This window comes from Sphaerodactylus townsendi, linkage group LG03 (assembly GCF_021028975.2).
Source record: "Sphaerodactylus townsendi isolate TG3544 linkage group LG03, MPM_Stown_v2.3, whole genome shotgun sequence".
In the NCBI taxonomy this organism is placed as follows: domain Eukaryota; kingdom Metazoa; phylum Chordata; class Lepidosauria; order Squamata; family Sphaerodactylidae; genus Sphaerodactylus; species Sphaerodactylus townsendi.
Genome location: NC_059427.1, coordinates 118,225,185 through 118,242,738, shown reverse-complemented (window position 1 = coordinate 118,242,738; position 17,554 = coordinate 118,225,185). Strand labels below are relative to the sequence as shown.

The window sequence follows — 17,554 nt, the reverse complement described above, 5'->3', positions numbered from 1 at the left end:
GTTACCAGCACCATTTTCTGCAGCAATTTGGAAGTTTCTATTGGGAGGACTTTTAAGTGCTTCCTTAGAAACACGAATTCCATTGGATACAATCTCAGGGAATGGTTAAATGTGGGCAGTAAAATCTGGGCCTGCTATTCAAGTTCCGAGAAGCAAAAACGCAGAACCATAGAAGAAAGCTGAGTTCTAGGAATCATTTTGTGTTATTATTTGCTTTTATTATTGCCAAGAAGCACTTCTTTTTTCCCCGGTGTGTTGCTTCAAAATTTTGTTTTTTGTGGTACAGTAGAAGGAAGTGTGTGAAAACCTCTAAATGCTGATTCTGAACACTTCAGCAATCTGTGCAATCCTTGAGCCATCCCCAAAGAAACCGTGCAAACTTTTGGAATATGAAAGCTGCGCAGTCCTTGGGCTTCTCAGAAACTACCCCACATCGACCAAGCTTCAGTTTAGGCCCTGTTCCCTTTTCATTCCTCCTAAAAGTCCTTCCCTGTCCCATGCAGCTAGTAACAGCCCCGCTTCATCCATCTCTGCCTATAGACAAATGGGCTGGAATGAAGTAGAAAATATGAGATTTTGCTTAAATTTTAGCTTAGCTCCAAATTAGATTTTCACATTTTTTTAAGAGTAGAGATCCCTGCACCTGACTTGTTCCCTGCAGTGACACAGCATCTGTGAGGAATGGCTATTTGAAAATACAGCAGAGCCTGTTTGGGCTCAAAACACCACCGGAGTGAGGGAGGGATGGCTTCTGCCTTCCCTACCATTTGTCAAGTTGAAACAGTCCTAGAGGAGGAAGTATTTTCTTATTTTTGCTGCTCCACATGGAGAATTGTGTGAATGTGGAATGGGAAAAACAGGAAAATAATTCCCACCCCATGCTGTTTCAGCATGGCAAATGGCTGTGGGGGAGGCAAGAGCCCTTCCTTCCCCCCTCCCCAGCAATGGTCTGAGCCCAAATGGGCTCTGATTTAGTTTTTAAAAAGCATACATCTAATTTGATCCTGAGAAGGGAGCTTTGCTGATCTCAGATAACTCATGAACTGCGTAGCATCCATACTCCAAAGATCTCAGAGCTTTCCAGAACTGCCCTGAGCATAGCTGTGCTCAAAAACAAGTTTTTAGACTGTTCTAAATGATGGTTTCTGCCGAGAACATGGATGAATAGCAGAGAAAGACTTCTGGTTTGTTTGTTTGCTTGTATCTGAGTGTTGTTGTTGGAGCTGTTTAATAAAGGCTTTCCATCAGTGAATGTGCAGATTTCAAAATGAAAATCAAAGGCCATGAATATTTAGCTCAGCTCTGCTACATTAGCGAGAATGTGAGAACATAAGAACATAAGAACCAGCCAGCTGGATCAGACCAGAGTCCATCTAGTCCAGCATTCTGCTACTCGCAGTGGCCCACCAGGTGCCTTTGGGAGCTCACATAAAGAGAGCCCTGCTGAAGTAGACTATGTCCCTTTAGTCCAGCATCCCATTTCCTACAGTGGCAACCAAATGCTAAGGAAGGCCCACAGCAAAGGTTCAGAACCCTTGTCTGACAACCACCTGTTTCTATATATGTTAAGGTCTACAAAGTGTCCTTAAAAAAATGAAACCAGATATTCTTAGCAAGCCACTTTGATACCAGATGCAAAGCTTGAACTAACTAAGGATATTGAAGAGATAGAAAAAGTGCAGAGAAGGGCAATGAGGATGATTGAGGGACTGGAGCACCTTCCTTATGAGGAGAGCCTGCAGCGTTTGGGACTTTTTAGTTTGGAGAGGAGACGTCTGAGGGGGGATATGATTGAAGTCTATAAAATTATGCATAGGGTAGAAAATGCTGGGGTGGGGTGGGGGGAGAGAATTAGGACCAATAAAAGGAAACATTTCTTCATGCAACCTGTGATTGGTGTTTGGAATATGCTGCCACAGAAGGTGGGGATGGCCACTAACCTAGATAGCTTTAAAAGGGGCTTGGACAGATTTTTGGAGGAGAAGTCGATGTATGGCTACCAATCTTGATCTTCCTTGATCTGAGACTGCAGATGCCTTAGCAGACCAGGTGCTCAGGAGGAGCAGCAGCAGAAGGCCATTGCTTTCACATCCTGCATGTGAGCTCCCAAAGGCACCTGGTGGGCCACTTCAAGTAGCAGAGTTCTGGACTAGATGGACTCTGGTCTGATCCAGCAGGCACTTTCTTATGTTCTTAACCTTCCTACCTTTTATATACGCAAACACATTTCCTGTGTGAATTTTACACCAATTTATTGTGTTTAATTATATTTATAACCAGCAGCGATCGAAGGCAGACGGGACCAGTGTGAGGTGCCCAAGGACCCTAACTATCCCGACTGCTCTGGAAAAGTAGAGGTGAGTAAGTAAGAGTTAAAATGCATATTGTGGTTAGAAAAATGTTGAAGTCAAGATGATGTATTTTACCAGGCAAAAATGTTAGCCTAGAGGAATTCTTTTTGATTCACGCTCTTTCCCACAAAGATGGCCTTAATAAACCAAATGACTACGACAAGATGGTTCAGGCACGGAAAGGCCTGCAAGAAAGGCAGCGGTGAGAACTTGCAGCTAGATTGTACACCAGTTCCCTCCCCTCTTCTGTATTTGTAATGGTGAATTCTAAATTACTCTTGATAAGTGAACTTTTGGAACAAGCAAGAAAATCCTATTTCCCCATTTGAAAGTATAAAGCTATTGGGTTCGAAGAATGAAACCACCAGACCAGACCCAAACATTCACAAAGAGGGAGGTCCTCTTTATGTGAAGCATGAACTAGACTTTCTGGCCTTCCACATGTACTAACGTAGCATTTAGTTCTCTGTGAATTATTCATATGCAAACTGGCCAAAGGAAAGCACCGATGGATTTATGTCTTGCTTTCTGTTAATCTGTAGAGTTATCTCAGGTCTAGAGAATCAGCCAAGCATCTGATGCTAGTTCTAAGCCAGATACATATTTTGCATCGTGCACAATAATGTTTAGACTTGTACACAAAGTGGGCAGTTGACTGGGCTCTGAATTTGTGCACAACTCTGTGGGCCAAAGTAGATTTAACAGCGTACTTGTGACCACCATGGGGACACCCTCACTATTTTGAAGCGTTTAAAAATACAGCAGTATGGTAGGCTGAAGCACTCTTGTCCCTCCCTCTCCCATTTTAAAGTGTTGAAATGGACATCTGACACCCAGCAGCTGTTTCAGCACATAAAGAGACCCAGGAACTAGAGCACCTCCGTCCACCATACTATGGGCCTAATAGGATCAGGCCCTCGTATCATTTTTAAATGACTTTAAAATGGCAGCAGCATCCCCATGATAGATTTGAGAATGCTGTCACATCTCATTTGTGTCTTCGCACGCTAAGCAATGTGAATTAATTTTTTTAAACCATACATGTTACTGATCCTGCAGCCTGAGAAATAAGTTAATTGTCAGATTAACAAGGCACAAGCATTACATTGCTGGGATTGCCCCTGCTGCATAGCGTTCATATTCTCCTGTCTTCTTCCATGGCTGGGTTAAATTTTAAGTGTAATTTAATTGTTGGTGGCAGTAATTCGATCTCCTGTCTGGGTGATTGGTGTGTTTTACATATTGGGAGTCGGGGGGCTACCTCCTGAGTGGATTCGTTTGTATACTTAAGTTTGCAAGAGGCTGGCACTAGCAATTACTGAGGATGATGGATCTCCATGGAGCAGCTTGTGGTTATTGCTTTGCATGCAAAATCACCTTCTGGGAACCTTGCTAAATTTCTGCCTCTTTAGCACATGGATGCTAGCTATGTGTCTCTGCATGGACGAACACTAATGTTAGTTGTAAGCTCTCCCATGGTTGCTTTCCTGCTGCCTTGCTTTCATTTGGTGAGGTCAACATTCTTCATTTCTCAATGCCTTAATCAATGATGACCAGCAGTGATGACAGGGAAGATAAGCTTTGCAAGAGATAAGCCTGGAGATCAAATCGACGTTCCTTCCTCATTTTAGATATAAGGTTCTGAAAAGGTAAGCAGTAAGTTCAATGACTTTTTAAGAGCCATTTTCACACCTGGGACTTTAATGACAAATCCATAGGCAGTGTGAGTAAGAATACATACAACTATGTATACTGTAACATGAACATCAAGTGAGTAGAAAAGAAGCAGAAGCACCCAAAGGATCCAGTCCAATTATGCAAACCTCTATGTAGCCCTCTCAGCCAGAGGCGTATGGTGGAAAAATGGTGCCTGGAGACAGCCATTCTCCGAGCACCCCCCACTGCTATGCTAGGGGGTGGGGATCAGGGGAGTGGGCCCCACCCCCCAAGCCCCACCCCCAGACCTCACCCCCCAGCTCTCAGCCGGCAGCCAGCAGTCCCTTCTGCCCCCCCCGGGGAGAGCAGAAGCAACTGAAAGGCTCCGTCCTCGACTCCTTTGCTTTTGTAAGCATGGGGGCAGGGCTTGGGGTGGAGCCCCGCCCCAAGCCCTGCCCCTGTGCTTACAAAAGCAAAGGAGCCGAGGATGGAGCCTTTCAGTTGCTTCTGCTCTCCCCAGAGGGGAGGGCAGAAGGGACTGCCAACTGGGAGCTGGGAGGTGAGCAGGGAGGTGAGGCTTGAGGGGGGTGGTGTCCTCAGGCTTCCTTGGTCCCACCCACATCAATGATGACATGGGCAGGGCCAAGTGCACCCGAAGATGATGAGGCAGCAGGAGTTCTTGCTGCCTTGCTGTCTTCCTGGTCACGTGGGTGGCCAATTTTGTGCCCCCATGTGACCAGATTAGTGGTGCCCAGGGCAGAGGGTACCCTCCGTCCCTAGGCAGATACACCATTGCTCTCAGCTCACCAGCTTTCTTGCCCCTCAGCTATTGACGCAGTGGAGATCAAATCCAGTCCTCTTTTTCTGCCTTCCCAAACAGCTGATTAATGCTGTCATTGATTTTATGAGAAGTTTACACGCATGAAGTACCAGCACTTGGGCTAGGGAGAGGAACCATGCATTCTTCACACAGTTATTTATACAGCTTGTCATCTAGCTAAAGACACATGTGCAAGATTCTGCTTCCAATCACAGAGAGAAAAAATTCTTCAGATAAGAATCAGGAAGTTATACTGGTTTTAATCTTATGGTCAAAGGCTACTGCAGTATCCTGAGATTTTTCTCTCTTAGATTTCATTAGAATGTATCCATTTTTATAGTTGATAAAATTTTATAATTTTACGGTTATCAAAATAGCCTTTGTTTGTTTGTTTATTTGGAACATTTCTGTCCCACCCTTCAAATACAACCCAGGGCAGGTTACATAATATAAAAGTGCACCTAAACATTACGATGAAAACATCATTATAAAAATATAAAGTATCTCCTAAAAATATACCTAAAAACAAACAAAACTAATACCCCAAAACCCACCTCTTCTCTAACCCCAGGTGCAGGTGGAGGGCAGGTTCCAAAAAAGCCAGTGGTCTGATGGCATAAATCAGTCAAATGCCCAGGTGAATTGGAGGTCTTCACCAAGCACCAGAAGATGTATAACGTCAGTGCCTGTCAGACTTCTAATGGGAGGGCATTCCATAAAGTGGGGGCTGTCACAGAGCCCTCTGCACAACCCCCCTCCTTCTCATCTCAGAGGGGGAAGGGACTGCCAGAAGGCCCCATCCTGTGACCTCTGCACCTGGACCGGTCTATATGGTAGAAGGAGCTCCTGCAGGTAGTCTAGTCCCAGGTTACAGTTTCTGTTGAACAATTTGATTCTAGCCAAGCAGCTGGAGAAATTGTTGGTTACTCTGTTCTGAAAACTGGACTTTTTGCTGCAATTATTTAATGTCTTCCTCTCAATAAAAGTAGTACTTTTCTTTCAAGACCTTTTGTGTCTACCTTTTCTAGCTGAAAATGAAATTTGCCATTGAGGCAACTTCAGAAACCTTCATCTCTTCTCAAGCCAAATCCAAGTCCTAAACTTATGACCTCTTGGTACTGTTCATGCTTCTGGGGAACATCGCTATTTGTTTGATTTTTGAACCTTCTTCTGACTGACTGACCCTCATTTTGTCCTGCAGTGGATGAGGGCCAGGTGGACGTCCGATCCCTGCTATGCATTTTTTGGTGTGGATGGCACTGAATGCTCATTCCTCATCTACCTCAGTGAAGTTGAGTGGTTTTGCCCTGTGCTACCTTGGAGAAATCAGACGGCAGCTGCACCTTCCACAAAGCCACCACCCAGAGTGCAGGTAAGACTGACCCTCCGGGCCCAGCAAATGCATTCCCTAATAGTCAAAAGTATTTGCTTCTTAGCTGGTTCAGTTGTGCTCTGACGATAGCAATAGCGAAAGCCTGTCAAAAAGGCTGACAGGTAAAAGCCTTTAGAAGAAGGGGAAGTAGGTGGCTCTTTTTAAAAACTTGCAAACACCAAATGTGTTCCTTTTAAACACTTCCGTTATAGACCATCAGTCTATCAAAGTCAGTATTGTCTACTCAGATTAACAGCAGGTCCCAAAGGTCTCAGGCAGAGGTTTTAAACATCATCCACAGACTAGTTTTGTTGAAAAACTGGAGACTGAACCTCAGACATTCTGCACGCTGAGCAAATGCTCTACCACCGAGCCATGACCCCTCTCTGTTTTGCTTCTCCAGGCTAAGGGTAAGGGTAAGATGAAGATTATGCTGGTCTGGTCATATTGCTGCGATCATGCAGATCAAGGGCTGCCTTCTTGTGCCTTACTTGTTTTAGAGTTCTAGCCTGAATTGAGCGCAAAAAGGCTTGCATCAAATGCAGCGGTTCCATGGATGGAATTTCTCACATTCCCCTTCTGTCTGCAGCCCAAAATTTCTCCTGAAATTCTGTTCTGGCGGATAGGAATTTCAGGCCATAGGGAGGTCATGATCCAGCAGATTCTTATATTGGGCTGAAGCTCTTTGAGTAGCAAACTTTGCTGTCTTTTAAAATAAGTATTAACTCTTCAATGACATTGTGAATGATACCTGCCAAAGAGTCATTGGCAAAAATGACAATCCATTGTAAACAATCTATAGCAGTACCTTCCATGCAATCCAGAGATTCCTCTCTGTTTCTACCCCATACACACCAGGTGCACAACTGTAGGAATGCAAATGGAGACCTAGATGCTCTGTTCTCTTGTTAGACTCCAGTCTCAGCTTTTTCTTAAGCAGAGAATTGACTACAATCCCCATAGATCCCTATAGATGGTGCAGATATCCCATCTCATTTTTTTAAAAAAATGGTGCAAGTATTGCACACTTTATTCAAAAAAGTGAAATGCTACAGGAGTCTAAGAATTATGGCTTGCTCTTCAGCATCACAGGGAAATGATGGATCGCTGAGCTGCCGGGACCTAAAACTCATGTGTATTCAATGCACATTTTGAAAAGTATTTGATGCCATATTGCATGGACATTGTAAATGGGTTGAATGCAAATTTGTTGCAGACTTCATTGCACAGTTACTTAACCAGGTGGTCCTTAGCACTGAGCATATTGCCCTAAGCCTTGCCTCTGAATGCAGTACTTCCAAATATGATATTTGGAAATCAAGAGGTATCATCAAAAGGGCCATGCAGGTAATGGAGGGGATGAATTGAATGTGACCCATGTTGACCTAGAGTTCAGGTGTTCTTTGGGAAGGTCATTGAGCTTTGCACTAACAGGAAGTGTCTCTCATTCTCCCCCTTCCCCTTAGGCAGCTTTTCAGAGAGACCTCTCCTACCTCCTGGAGCTGATTGGCAGTGGCAAGGAGTCTTTGATCTTCATGAAGAAAAGGATCCGACACTTGGCTACACAATGGCTGCGCGCTTCATATAAACTTGAAAAGAAGCTGGCTGGCAAACCGAGAGATCAGAAACAGGTATGCAATCAAATCTGTTGTGCCCGAACCAAAAATTGTCCATTATGTGCAGTTATATCAGAGTAAGACAGAATGTCTGGCTTGCTGTGTGCTTTTGTAGGTGCCTTTTGTCTCCTCAGTGGCAATCTTCCTTATGCAGTGTTCTTTCTTTTCTAGATTTTGATCCATATTGGCTTCTTGACGGAGGAATCCGGGGATGTTTTCAGCCCTCGTGTGCTAAAGGGGGGCCCACTGGGGGAGATGGTCCAATGGGCTGATATTTTAGCAGTCCTCTTCATCTTGGGCCACAGCCTGAAAATCACAGTCTCTTTGAAAGAGCTTCAGAGGTGGGTTTCCTGTTGAAAGCCAACTGAAAAGTGCTTATGGTCCAAAAACAGGTCAGGAACTTTTGCCAGGGCCCCTTAACGGGACACAAGCCATGTCTAATGAACAGAGCGTTAGTCTTCATTGCCAAATAATAACAATAACAATTATTTATCAGGGTTTTGTAGATTAAATATTTTTTCTCCTTCAAAGGTTATCAAGTATTTTCAGGCTAAGGGAACGCAGGTTTGTGTCATTGCCCCCCTGTTTAGATTTGATAGAAACTGTCTGGAGCCAAGGCCACTGGTCCAGACTTCCTCGTCCTGCCAGTACTCACCTGGGGGGCGGGGAGGCAGGGTTGATATCCCCAGCCTGCTGTGGTAGCAGTGGCAAGTCAGCAACCCATACACACTGCAGCAAGACAAGCCTCTGGCAGAGAGGGAGACAGGTGAGGTGAGGCCCACATAGATGGGAGTCAGTGCCCCAGGTGAGTGTCCAGCAGGAAGAGGTTTGACTGCAAAGTGGGTGGGCTACAGGAAGGTCCCTCTGGGCCAGGCTGCAGGTGGGGAAGTGAAGGAGAAGCCAGAGCTGAGGAGGAAGGCCCAGGTGGAAGCAGGAGTCCAAGCAGGTAGACAGGTGGTATGGATGGGCTAGGCAGGCTCTCGGACAGCGGCACCAACCAGTGGCCCAGCAGGGCTTGATGGACAACCCGAGAACCAATCAAGGCCTGGAGGCAGGCCTTGGTCCAAGGGAGAATGGGAGCAAGGGGGGCAGGGGTGGATCAGAGGAAGGAGGAGGAAGAGAGTAGAAGAGGGCCATGTGGGAGCAGAAGGAAGGAAAGAGACAGAGGAGAGAGGGAAAAAGAGAAAGATTGAGAAGAGCGGCAAGAGAAAGGTCAGACTTCAGCCCACAGAGACCTGAATGGGATGATCCCTTAAGGACCATCTGCCTGAGGCCCACCCACCAAGGGCCTAGGCAGGACCAGATCCAAAGTGCAGGGCGTGTCAGAGCCTAGAAGAACAGCCCACAGAATGGGCCAAGACTGCCTGTGCAGGTGAGAAGGGGTGGCAGGTGGGTCTGCATCCATGACCCATGAGGGTTGACCCATGAGGCGCTTCACAGAGAATACTAATCCCTCCCCATACCTCCTTATTCCTCTCCTGCTAAAGCTATCAGGAAATGATTCAGCTTTAATGCATACTTGTTTAGCTGAGAAGGAAAAACAGGAAGCTGTACAGGATTAATCATCCCTTGTTCCACTCTATCATTTCGGTCTCCTGCAATCATTGGAAATCTTGCTTGGGACTCATGCAGTAAGCATTTGAAAATAAACGCACAGCCCTATTTCTCACTCAGCCTGCATCCTCTGTCTGGAAATCTGTGAATAACCATTTTAGAGCCAATGCAAAAAGTTTCTAAATGAATTGGTTCAAATAAATCTGAAGTTTTAATAGCATTCATTCACAGGCTTTATTTGAGAACCTGAAGTACTTATTGACAGCTAAGATCACAGCTGTTCCTTTTCTCTGTGCAAGGAATAGCAACTTTTCAAAAGACCACAGAGAAAGATGTGGCTGTGATGAATATTCCTCGATTTGCTTTTAGGGGCCTGTAATATTTTCCAACCCAACCCCTTCAAGTTAAATGTTAATCATTTTTACCATGATTGCTGCCATGTATTCCTCAACACTCTCTTCTTGCTAGTGTCTCTTCCTCCTTTGTGGAATGATCCCAGCCCATTTGAAATCACAGAGTGAATAGTGATGATATCACAGTGCAACTTGACTACCTGCTGGTATCACCAAGAGCAATGGTTCTCAAACTTCCTAATGCCGCGACCCTTTAATACAGTTCCTCATGGTGTGGTGACTCCCAACCCTAACATTTATCCATTTTACAGATGGAGAACACTGATGCAGAGAGTCTTAGGCGATCCCCGTGAAAGGGTGGTTCGACCCCCAAAGGGGTCACGACCCACAGGTTGAGAACCGCTGACCAAGAGCAAACAAAGTTGGGTTATAGTGAGAACAGTGGTAATTTGAGTGACTTTAGCTGAACAGGAATGTGGGGGCAAATTATACCCATGGGGGAAGCTTTCTGGAAAGGCAAACACCTTTGTTCTTTTTGTTTGTGTTTGATTCTTGAAAACGATTACCCAAGTAGATAGGGGCACCGCTGAGGAAAGTGTTGACAAAAACCGTCCCTCCTTTCAGCTTAACCCTGCTGGTAGCTCAGACTGAGCAATGGAAAGTAATTATCTGGCATAATGGGGATAGCATCTGATGATGGTTAAGAAGAAGAAAAAGCAAACAGGAATCTCAGCAGGACTGTGCAGATTAGTATTTAATGGTTTCAGATTTAGTCATAACATGTTTCCTCATCATCCCCTAGCTTTTTGTCTTCTAAAAAACCCCCTCAGAGCTTTCTGCTTAATGACCCAGCTTAGATGGGTGTGTGTGTGAATCTACTTGGGGAGGCAGCACAGGGCTGCACTGATGTGTTTGCTCCCTCTGCTGGTGCAAGGGGCACCCTCAGATCTGCGATGGCAAATCCAGGCCTCTGCAGAGTTGTGCCAGCCTCCTGATCAGATGCTGGTGTGGGGGTGGGGCAGGCCTGGGCATCCCCAGGGGTGGAGCCTGTGGCAGGTTCTCTGTTTCCCCTCCACACGATATCTTGTAGAATTTACTTCATGTTCTGATATCATTTATCCGGCACATCCTATCTACCCTGCCAGTAGCAGGCAATAATGTGGATCAAGAAAACACACAGCATACTGATATGATAGGTTGCAGTAAATTCTCTGGATGGGAAAGGATACTGAAAAAAATCTCCCAAATCCCAGAAATATTAGGAATTAACTGGGAATTTCAGAAAGGTTTTATACCACACCTTTCTCTATCTTTAAAGAGTCTCAAAGCAGCTTACAAACCCCTTCCCTTCCCCTCTCCATAACATACATCTTTGATATTTTTGAGTTGAAAATATACCCAGAAAATAAACTTTCAGCATTTTGGGGTGTATTTGGGCTCTTCCAAATATATCAGGGATTTTTGGGGGAAACCAGAAATATGTTCTTGAAAGTTCATGGAAATATTTGGGATTTACTAGGAAGACTGAGTACCAGTGTCTGCAGGTACTGTTCTTTGTTTTTCTTGTTTTTTTCCATTTGATTTTCACCTCCGGGAGTTCTGTGGGCTTGTCAGGCTGCTTTTGGCAGTTTCAGGTTTCATTGTCAGTTTTAAGGAGTTTTTTTCCTTTGCAAGAGTTGCTTTGTGTTCTCGTCACAATTTTTACACTGTTTCTCACTGCTCAGTGCTTAGATTTGCTCTTCTCTGGATGCACATTAGTCCAGTTCAGCTTGCACTGCCACAGTGGCACTGGGCTCTGCTGGACATTTGGTTGGGCTTGCAGCACATGCCCATCCCTTCCTTGGATTTGCCCTGGTGTGATCCTCTGGTTTAACATTGGTCCTGTTGAGCTTACACTGCCAAACTGCCACTGTGCTCTGCTGGGCGTTCTGCACAGGGTAATTCATTGTGCTGGGCTTGCAAAAGTTCAACCCCTTAAGTGTCCACTGCAGAGATTCTCTGACTTGACATTACTTTTGTTGAGCCTACCCTGCCAGAGTAACATTGGCTTCTCCTAGGCTTGTGCACATAGCAATTAGTTCTGCTGGGCTTGCAAAAGTACCTCCCCCCCCCCCACACACACACTCTTTATCATTTTCTACTGTAGAGATTATCTGGTTTGGCATTGGTTTTGTTGGACTTGCACCATCACAGTGGCTCTGGGGTCTGTTGGGTTTCTGTTCATTGCCACTGGTTCTGGTTGAGCTTGCAAAAGGGCCTCTCTACCTGGAGATTATCTGGTTTAATTTGAGTTGTGTTTGGCTTAGCTCTTTAGCTTGTGGTGCTTCTGGGAATACTGGGTTCTGCTGGCCTTGTTGTGCTGGTTTTTCCATGGGAGGAAGGGAAGGGAAATTTTTTCTCAGTTCACTTTTTTCTCTGAGCTTTCTCAGAAATGCCTAGCTTGCCCCAGCCCCCAGTTTCCTGAAAGCTCTGAAAAAGCTAATAGATTCCAAGATGAGCCAGGGGGAGTTTGTTGACAGTCTACAGTGGTTTCATGTCAGAACTTTATTCTGTGTTAACTAAAGTCCTTGTTCTTCCTGTAGTGTCTTCTGGCATAGTTCAGGCCCTGCAATTCAGACCCCACAAGATTTGGCCTTGCATTTCACAGTTTTTCTCTGATGTCTGCAGGAACTTAGACCTCTTCCTGAATTTTATCAGAACCCCTGGTAGCCAGCATGGGACACTCTTCCCTTTCAGCAACCATTTTCCTGACTTGATCCCAATTTTCAGTGTTATGCCTGCATAGCTGACTATAGGCTGTATTGTTGCAAGTGATTTCCCATGAGCAGAGAAACTGAAAACATAATTCCTTCTTCTCTTTTCTTAATTTACTGTGTCATGCTCAGGTTTTATAGCCCAGTGAATCCATGAAGTGTGTCCTCTTTGTAACATTTAAAGATCAGGAGAAGGGCCTGCAGTTAACTGAAGTCAGCCAGCCATGTCTTTGCTTTCCAGATCTTTGTGGTGTTTTTCTTGTAAATAATTCCAGAGGTTCATTTTTCTTTGTTAGTTTCTTCCATGAGGCTACCAAAAACATATATTTCTCAAGGAGCATTTGTAAGTCTGGAAATGCAGATATTCTGAAGGAATGGATTGGATGCTTTCTGCAAAGGGATCTGCCTTATTCCATTGGAAGGAGTCTTGCTCGAATGGTAGTAGCCTCCTTGGTCATAGAAAGATTCTTCACGAAGCAGAAAAGAATCACAGCACCTAATGCAATGATGTGTATGGCCCATTGCACATGGAACACTTACCTTGGGCTGCAGTGTGGTCTCCTTGTGTTTTTTTGTTTACACATGAGGAGGCAACCCAGCGCCTTCCCTGCAGCAGCTTGCTGAAATCTGCTGGGCCTCTCCTTTCCCTGGTTCTTTTAACTCCACCCACCAAGTTAGCCCTTAAAGGTGCAGATTTCTAGATCACTGTCTTTGTTAAAGCCAGTTATATCAATATTGTAGCCCTCTCCAAAAAGAGGTGCTGGTTGTACCTTGCCTTGGAAAAGACTTACCTGTTATTATTATATTGAGTACCGTAATTGATATCTCATTATGAGCACATAGAGAAGCAGAAATAAGCAGGCAACATGGGGGGGTGGGGGGCAAGGGAGAAAGCATAGATGGCAGGGTGAAGCTAGATAGGCTGGCCGTGGGCAGAGGGAAGATGTCCAGGGTAAAGCTGTGCTCCCTGGAAAATCAGCCCACTCTGGCAATGAAGCAATTTAAAAGTCTTGCTAGAAATGGTCTCGCTTGCCTTGGAAAGAATTGACAGTGAAAGTGGGACTCCAGGAAATATGTCTGTGCAAGAAATCTTCTTCAAGGGACATTCGCCCCCATTACACAGCAAATACCTTGTCCATAATTGGCCTGTGTTTCATTACAATATGTAGAGGTCAGTTTTCTTTTCTACTTGCACTCTCTCATCAGTGTTGGTAAATTCCTTCCGATTTTGTATGTGCTTATTTAAATATTTTAATCTCATCTTTTCTCATTGCTCAAGGATGGCTTACAAATTACAATTTAGTACATACAGGATAAAATCAAACTCCAAATAACCCTCTCCCCTCTTTGCTCCACTGCCCAATATTTCACAGTAAGCATCACTATACTAACTAGGAGTATAGTATAGTATAGTATGTCAAGAGAAGTAATAGTGCCACTCTATTCTGCATTGGTTAGACCGCACTTGGAATACTGCGTCCAATTCTGGGCACCACAATTCAAGGATATTGACAAGTTGGAGCATGTCCAGGGTGCCCAAAATGGTAAAAGGTCTGGAATCCATGCCCTACGAGAAGAGCTGGGTATGTTTTGTCTGGAGAAGAGAAGGTTAAATAGTTACCTGATATTTGAAGGGATGACATGTTGAAGGAGCAAGCCTTCTTTTCTGCTGCTCCAGAGTCTAGGACATGGAGTAATTGATTCAAACTATGAGAAAAGAGATTCCACCTAAACATTAGGAATAATTTTCTGACGGTAAAGGCTGTTCGACAATGGAATACGCTGCCTTGAAGGGTGGGGGAGTCTCCTTCTTTAAAGGTTTTTAAATAGAGGCTGGATGGCCATCTGTCAGGAGTGCTTCAACAGTATTTCTTCATGGCAGGGGATTGAACTGGATGGCCCTTGTGATCTCTTCTAACTCTATGATCAAAGTTGGTAAATTTATCCATATTTGCACAATTGCATTCATTTGCACAGCAAATTATGGTCAAGCAATGTGAAAATGTTTGGTATTTTAATGTGGAATTCTTTGGATGTGGACTCCATCGGATTCTGATAGTGAGATCTGATCAGCAGAGTGAACATTTATTTCTTGCATGTGTAGTCCTGACATTGGTTCGTGATGATGAAACACAAAACATCTGGCTCCCCCTGGCTCTTGTAGTTAAACTAAGCGCATGCCTTCATTTGTTTTTCCCCTCTTCCATTCTCCTTGCATTTCTCAGTAAATCTGTTAGTTTCTCTTTTATGCATTCTGACAGCCAGGAGGTGAAATGTACTTGATTATCTGGTACAAACCATGCTAAGGAAGGTTGTAACATCAGCAGCAATTTGCAGCTCCTGGGAAAGACAGCGCAAGTGTCAAGCTGTATCAGTTAGGGATGGGATAAGGCTCCTTTGCTGCTAACTTCTGGGCTGTGTATGGGGGGCTCATCATCAGAAGTAGATGCTGCTGAATGCACATTGCACAGTGGAGGACAAAGGATCCGCAATCTGGCAGAGGAGCAAACGAATTGCTCAGGGTGAGAAACTATACAAAAAGAGCTGTCTCATGCATGCAAACCATTTCTCGATATTGCAGTCATTAAGTGGTGAAGACAAACACACTCATGATTACCTGCTTATACTGAAACAGAATAAGGTCAGTATGGTTTCTGATGGGTGGTAGCTACTCTCCTGGGGCTCAGGGTGATGGTTTTGACATTACCTACTATCTGATTATTTTAACTGAGGAGGTTGTGGGAGCTCTAGCCAGCAAGCCTGGATAATATGCGGGCCCTAGAAGCCCCATCCAGTAGGGAGGAATGTGGTGATGATCAAGGCTTCAGTGACTCCATACATTCAAGTGGCTGGTGTAAGACAGCTGAACTTAGGTCATCAGCATCCTCTGGAGAAGGGCAGGCCCGTGGGAAGCAGGTACAAACTGACTAGTGAGGAATCCCAGTCCAGCAGGCTTCCAGGGGTAGCAAATCAGAAATCAGCAGGAGTCCAGGGAAAGGACCAACCATGGAGAGAGATGAGGGAGAAGCAACTGCTTATCCCTCCTCTGAGAGGCCAGGGCATGTGGAGGAGAGGGGGAGGGGATTGGAAAGATTGAGGAAAAGACAGGGTCAAACCCAGCCCACAAAAAGCAGATGTTAGAACATACTGAGAAGGAAGCTGTGGACTATATTCCCAGGCTGTGAGAGCAGGAGCCCTGGGGAAAGAGAGGAACTAGGTGGCATATCCCCCTCATCTTCTAATTCTGGAGCCTGGGGATCTTGAGACTGCCCTGACACAAGGGACATCAGAACTGGCAGGAGGGAATATCATATCACTACTTCATTGATTTCCATGTTTGATCAGCGGCTAGTTAATTGCCAGCTATTCCTACCTGTTATAATGACACAACTCTCCTTTCCTTTAAAATATTTGGTCACACAACCTTGTAAGTTACTGAGGCATAAAATATTTTAATGAATTTGCTTATTTCAGCCCTTCTGAACTTTCTCGCAGAAGCAGCAAGGTTAAATGCAAATTAGATGCATTTATTATTGGCTGCCTTTTTTCTCCAACCTTCTCAGATTGAGAAAGTCAGCCTGCAATGGAAGCTTCTAGTGGTGGGAAATGGAGGGAAGGAGGAATTTGGGTAAAGAAAAACATGCCCTCAGGCCTCTATGCACTTTAATTTTTGTTGTTGTTGCTGAAGCAATGAAGTCAACATTTTTAAAAAACGTAAATGCCTTCTTTCACTTCTCAGGTAAATAGTCTGCTAAAATGACATGGTTATTATTTTGTAAATGTGTAAGTGATGGTTAGTGAAAGGAAGGAAAAAGGAAAGAAACTGAAAGCTCAGCTCTTTTGTTTTGGAATCCTGCCTGTTCTAGGGTGGCCAACCACCAGGTGGTGGCTGGAATTTTCCTGGGATGACAACTGATCTCCAGCTGATAGGGATCCATTCACCTGGAGAAAAATGGCTGCTATGGAGAGTGGACTGTATGTTCTCCGAGTCCTATCCTCCTTAAGCTCCATCCCCAAATCTCCAGGAATTTTCCAACCCTATCCTGTGCATAGATGCAGCCTGCTCCTGAATTACACAGGCTTGAGTCCAGCATAGTGTTCACATGGCAGAAGTCTTTCCAACCACAGATCGCAACTGTCGCCCGTTGCCCTCCAGTTCAAAGGTTCCCCTGAAATGCTGCTCATCAGGCTCTCCCCCAACCAGAGGTCAACTTTTGGGCTGCAGTGTGGGAAGAAATCCTTCTGACCACAAGAGAACTCCAGTGGATCCAAGGCACTGGAGACTGCAGTTTTTCAGAGGTGATGGAAGGCGTTCTGCACCTGTTCAGAGGTAGTTTTTCTTCCAAGACATTCCTAATGTTGAGGAGGGTCTCCTAGGCTAATCCCCGGTGAGCAAAATTAAATAACTGATGACGGAGACAAATTAACCCAGCATGTTCGGTGGTTTACACACAGGAACAGACTTGTGTTGTTTCTCTGCTCCTGCTATGGCTGCCTGCACAGCACAGCAACAATAGGATTTTCACCTGGCGAGTTTCTCTGCCCTAGCAGCATCCATCTCCCTCCTTCAGTCCACTGGGTGTTTTTCAATTTTTTTAAAAAAATATATCAGTTGAATATTGTTGTATTGATATAACATGGTAACAATATGTGTAGCAGATTCTCTAAATTCCCAGCTTTCTTTCCTTTTAAAAAGTTTTTCATCTGGGGGTCCCCAATCCTTTTGAGCCTGTTGGCAGCTTTGGAATTCTGACAGAACATGACGGGTGCAGTCACAAAAACAGCTGCCCTAAAATGGTTGCTACAGGAGGTGGAGCCAGCCACAGATTGGCTGCTTACCTTTAGACACACCGTCAAGATCCTTGTGCTGTGATAGCAGCTGTTGCCAAAGCAACATATTTTTTAAATCTGCATAGCTCATCAGTGGCCAGTTGGAAGCCTTTCTGAGTAAAAGCCCCACTTACCCCCGCACTTGTTAAAAATACTTGGTGGGAAACAAGAAAGGTCTAAGTCAGTGGTTCTCAACCTTCCTAATGCCACGACCCTTTAATACAGTTCCTCATGTTGTGGTGACCCCCA

The 17,554-nt window shown here is 44.8% G+C and overlaps 1 protein-coding gene across 1 annotated transcript in view; it reads left to right on the top strand.

The window, feature by feature from the left end:
• The window catches only part of MGAT5B (alpha-1,6-mannosylglycoprotein 6-beta-N-acetylglucosaminyltransferase B), a 116,166-nt gene that overhangs the window by 26,758 nt on the left and 71,854 nt on the right, over positions 1–17,554 (top strand). Inside the window, exons 5-8 of the mRNA XM_048490879.1 lie at positions 2,281–2,357; positions 6,029–6,199; positions 7,666–7,830; positions 7,987–8,156. Coding sequence (XP_048346836.1) covers positions 2,281–2,357; positions 6,029–6,199; positions 7,666–7,830; positions 7,987–8,156 — 583 coding nt within the window. The remainder of the gene's footprint in view (positions 1–2,280; positions 2,358–6,028; positions 6,200–7,665; positions 7,831–7,986; positions 8,157–17,554) is intronic.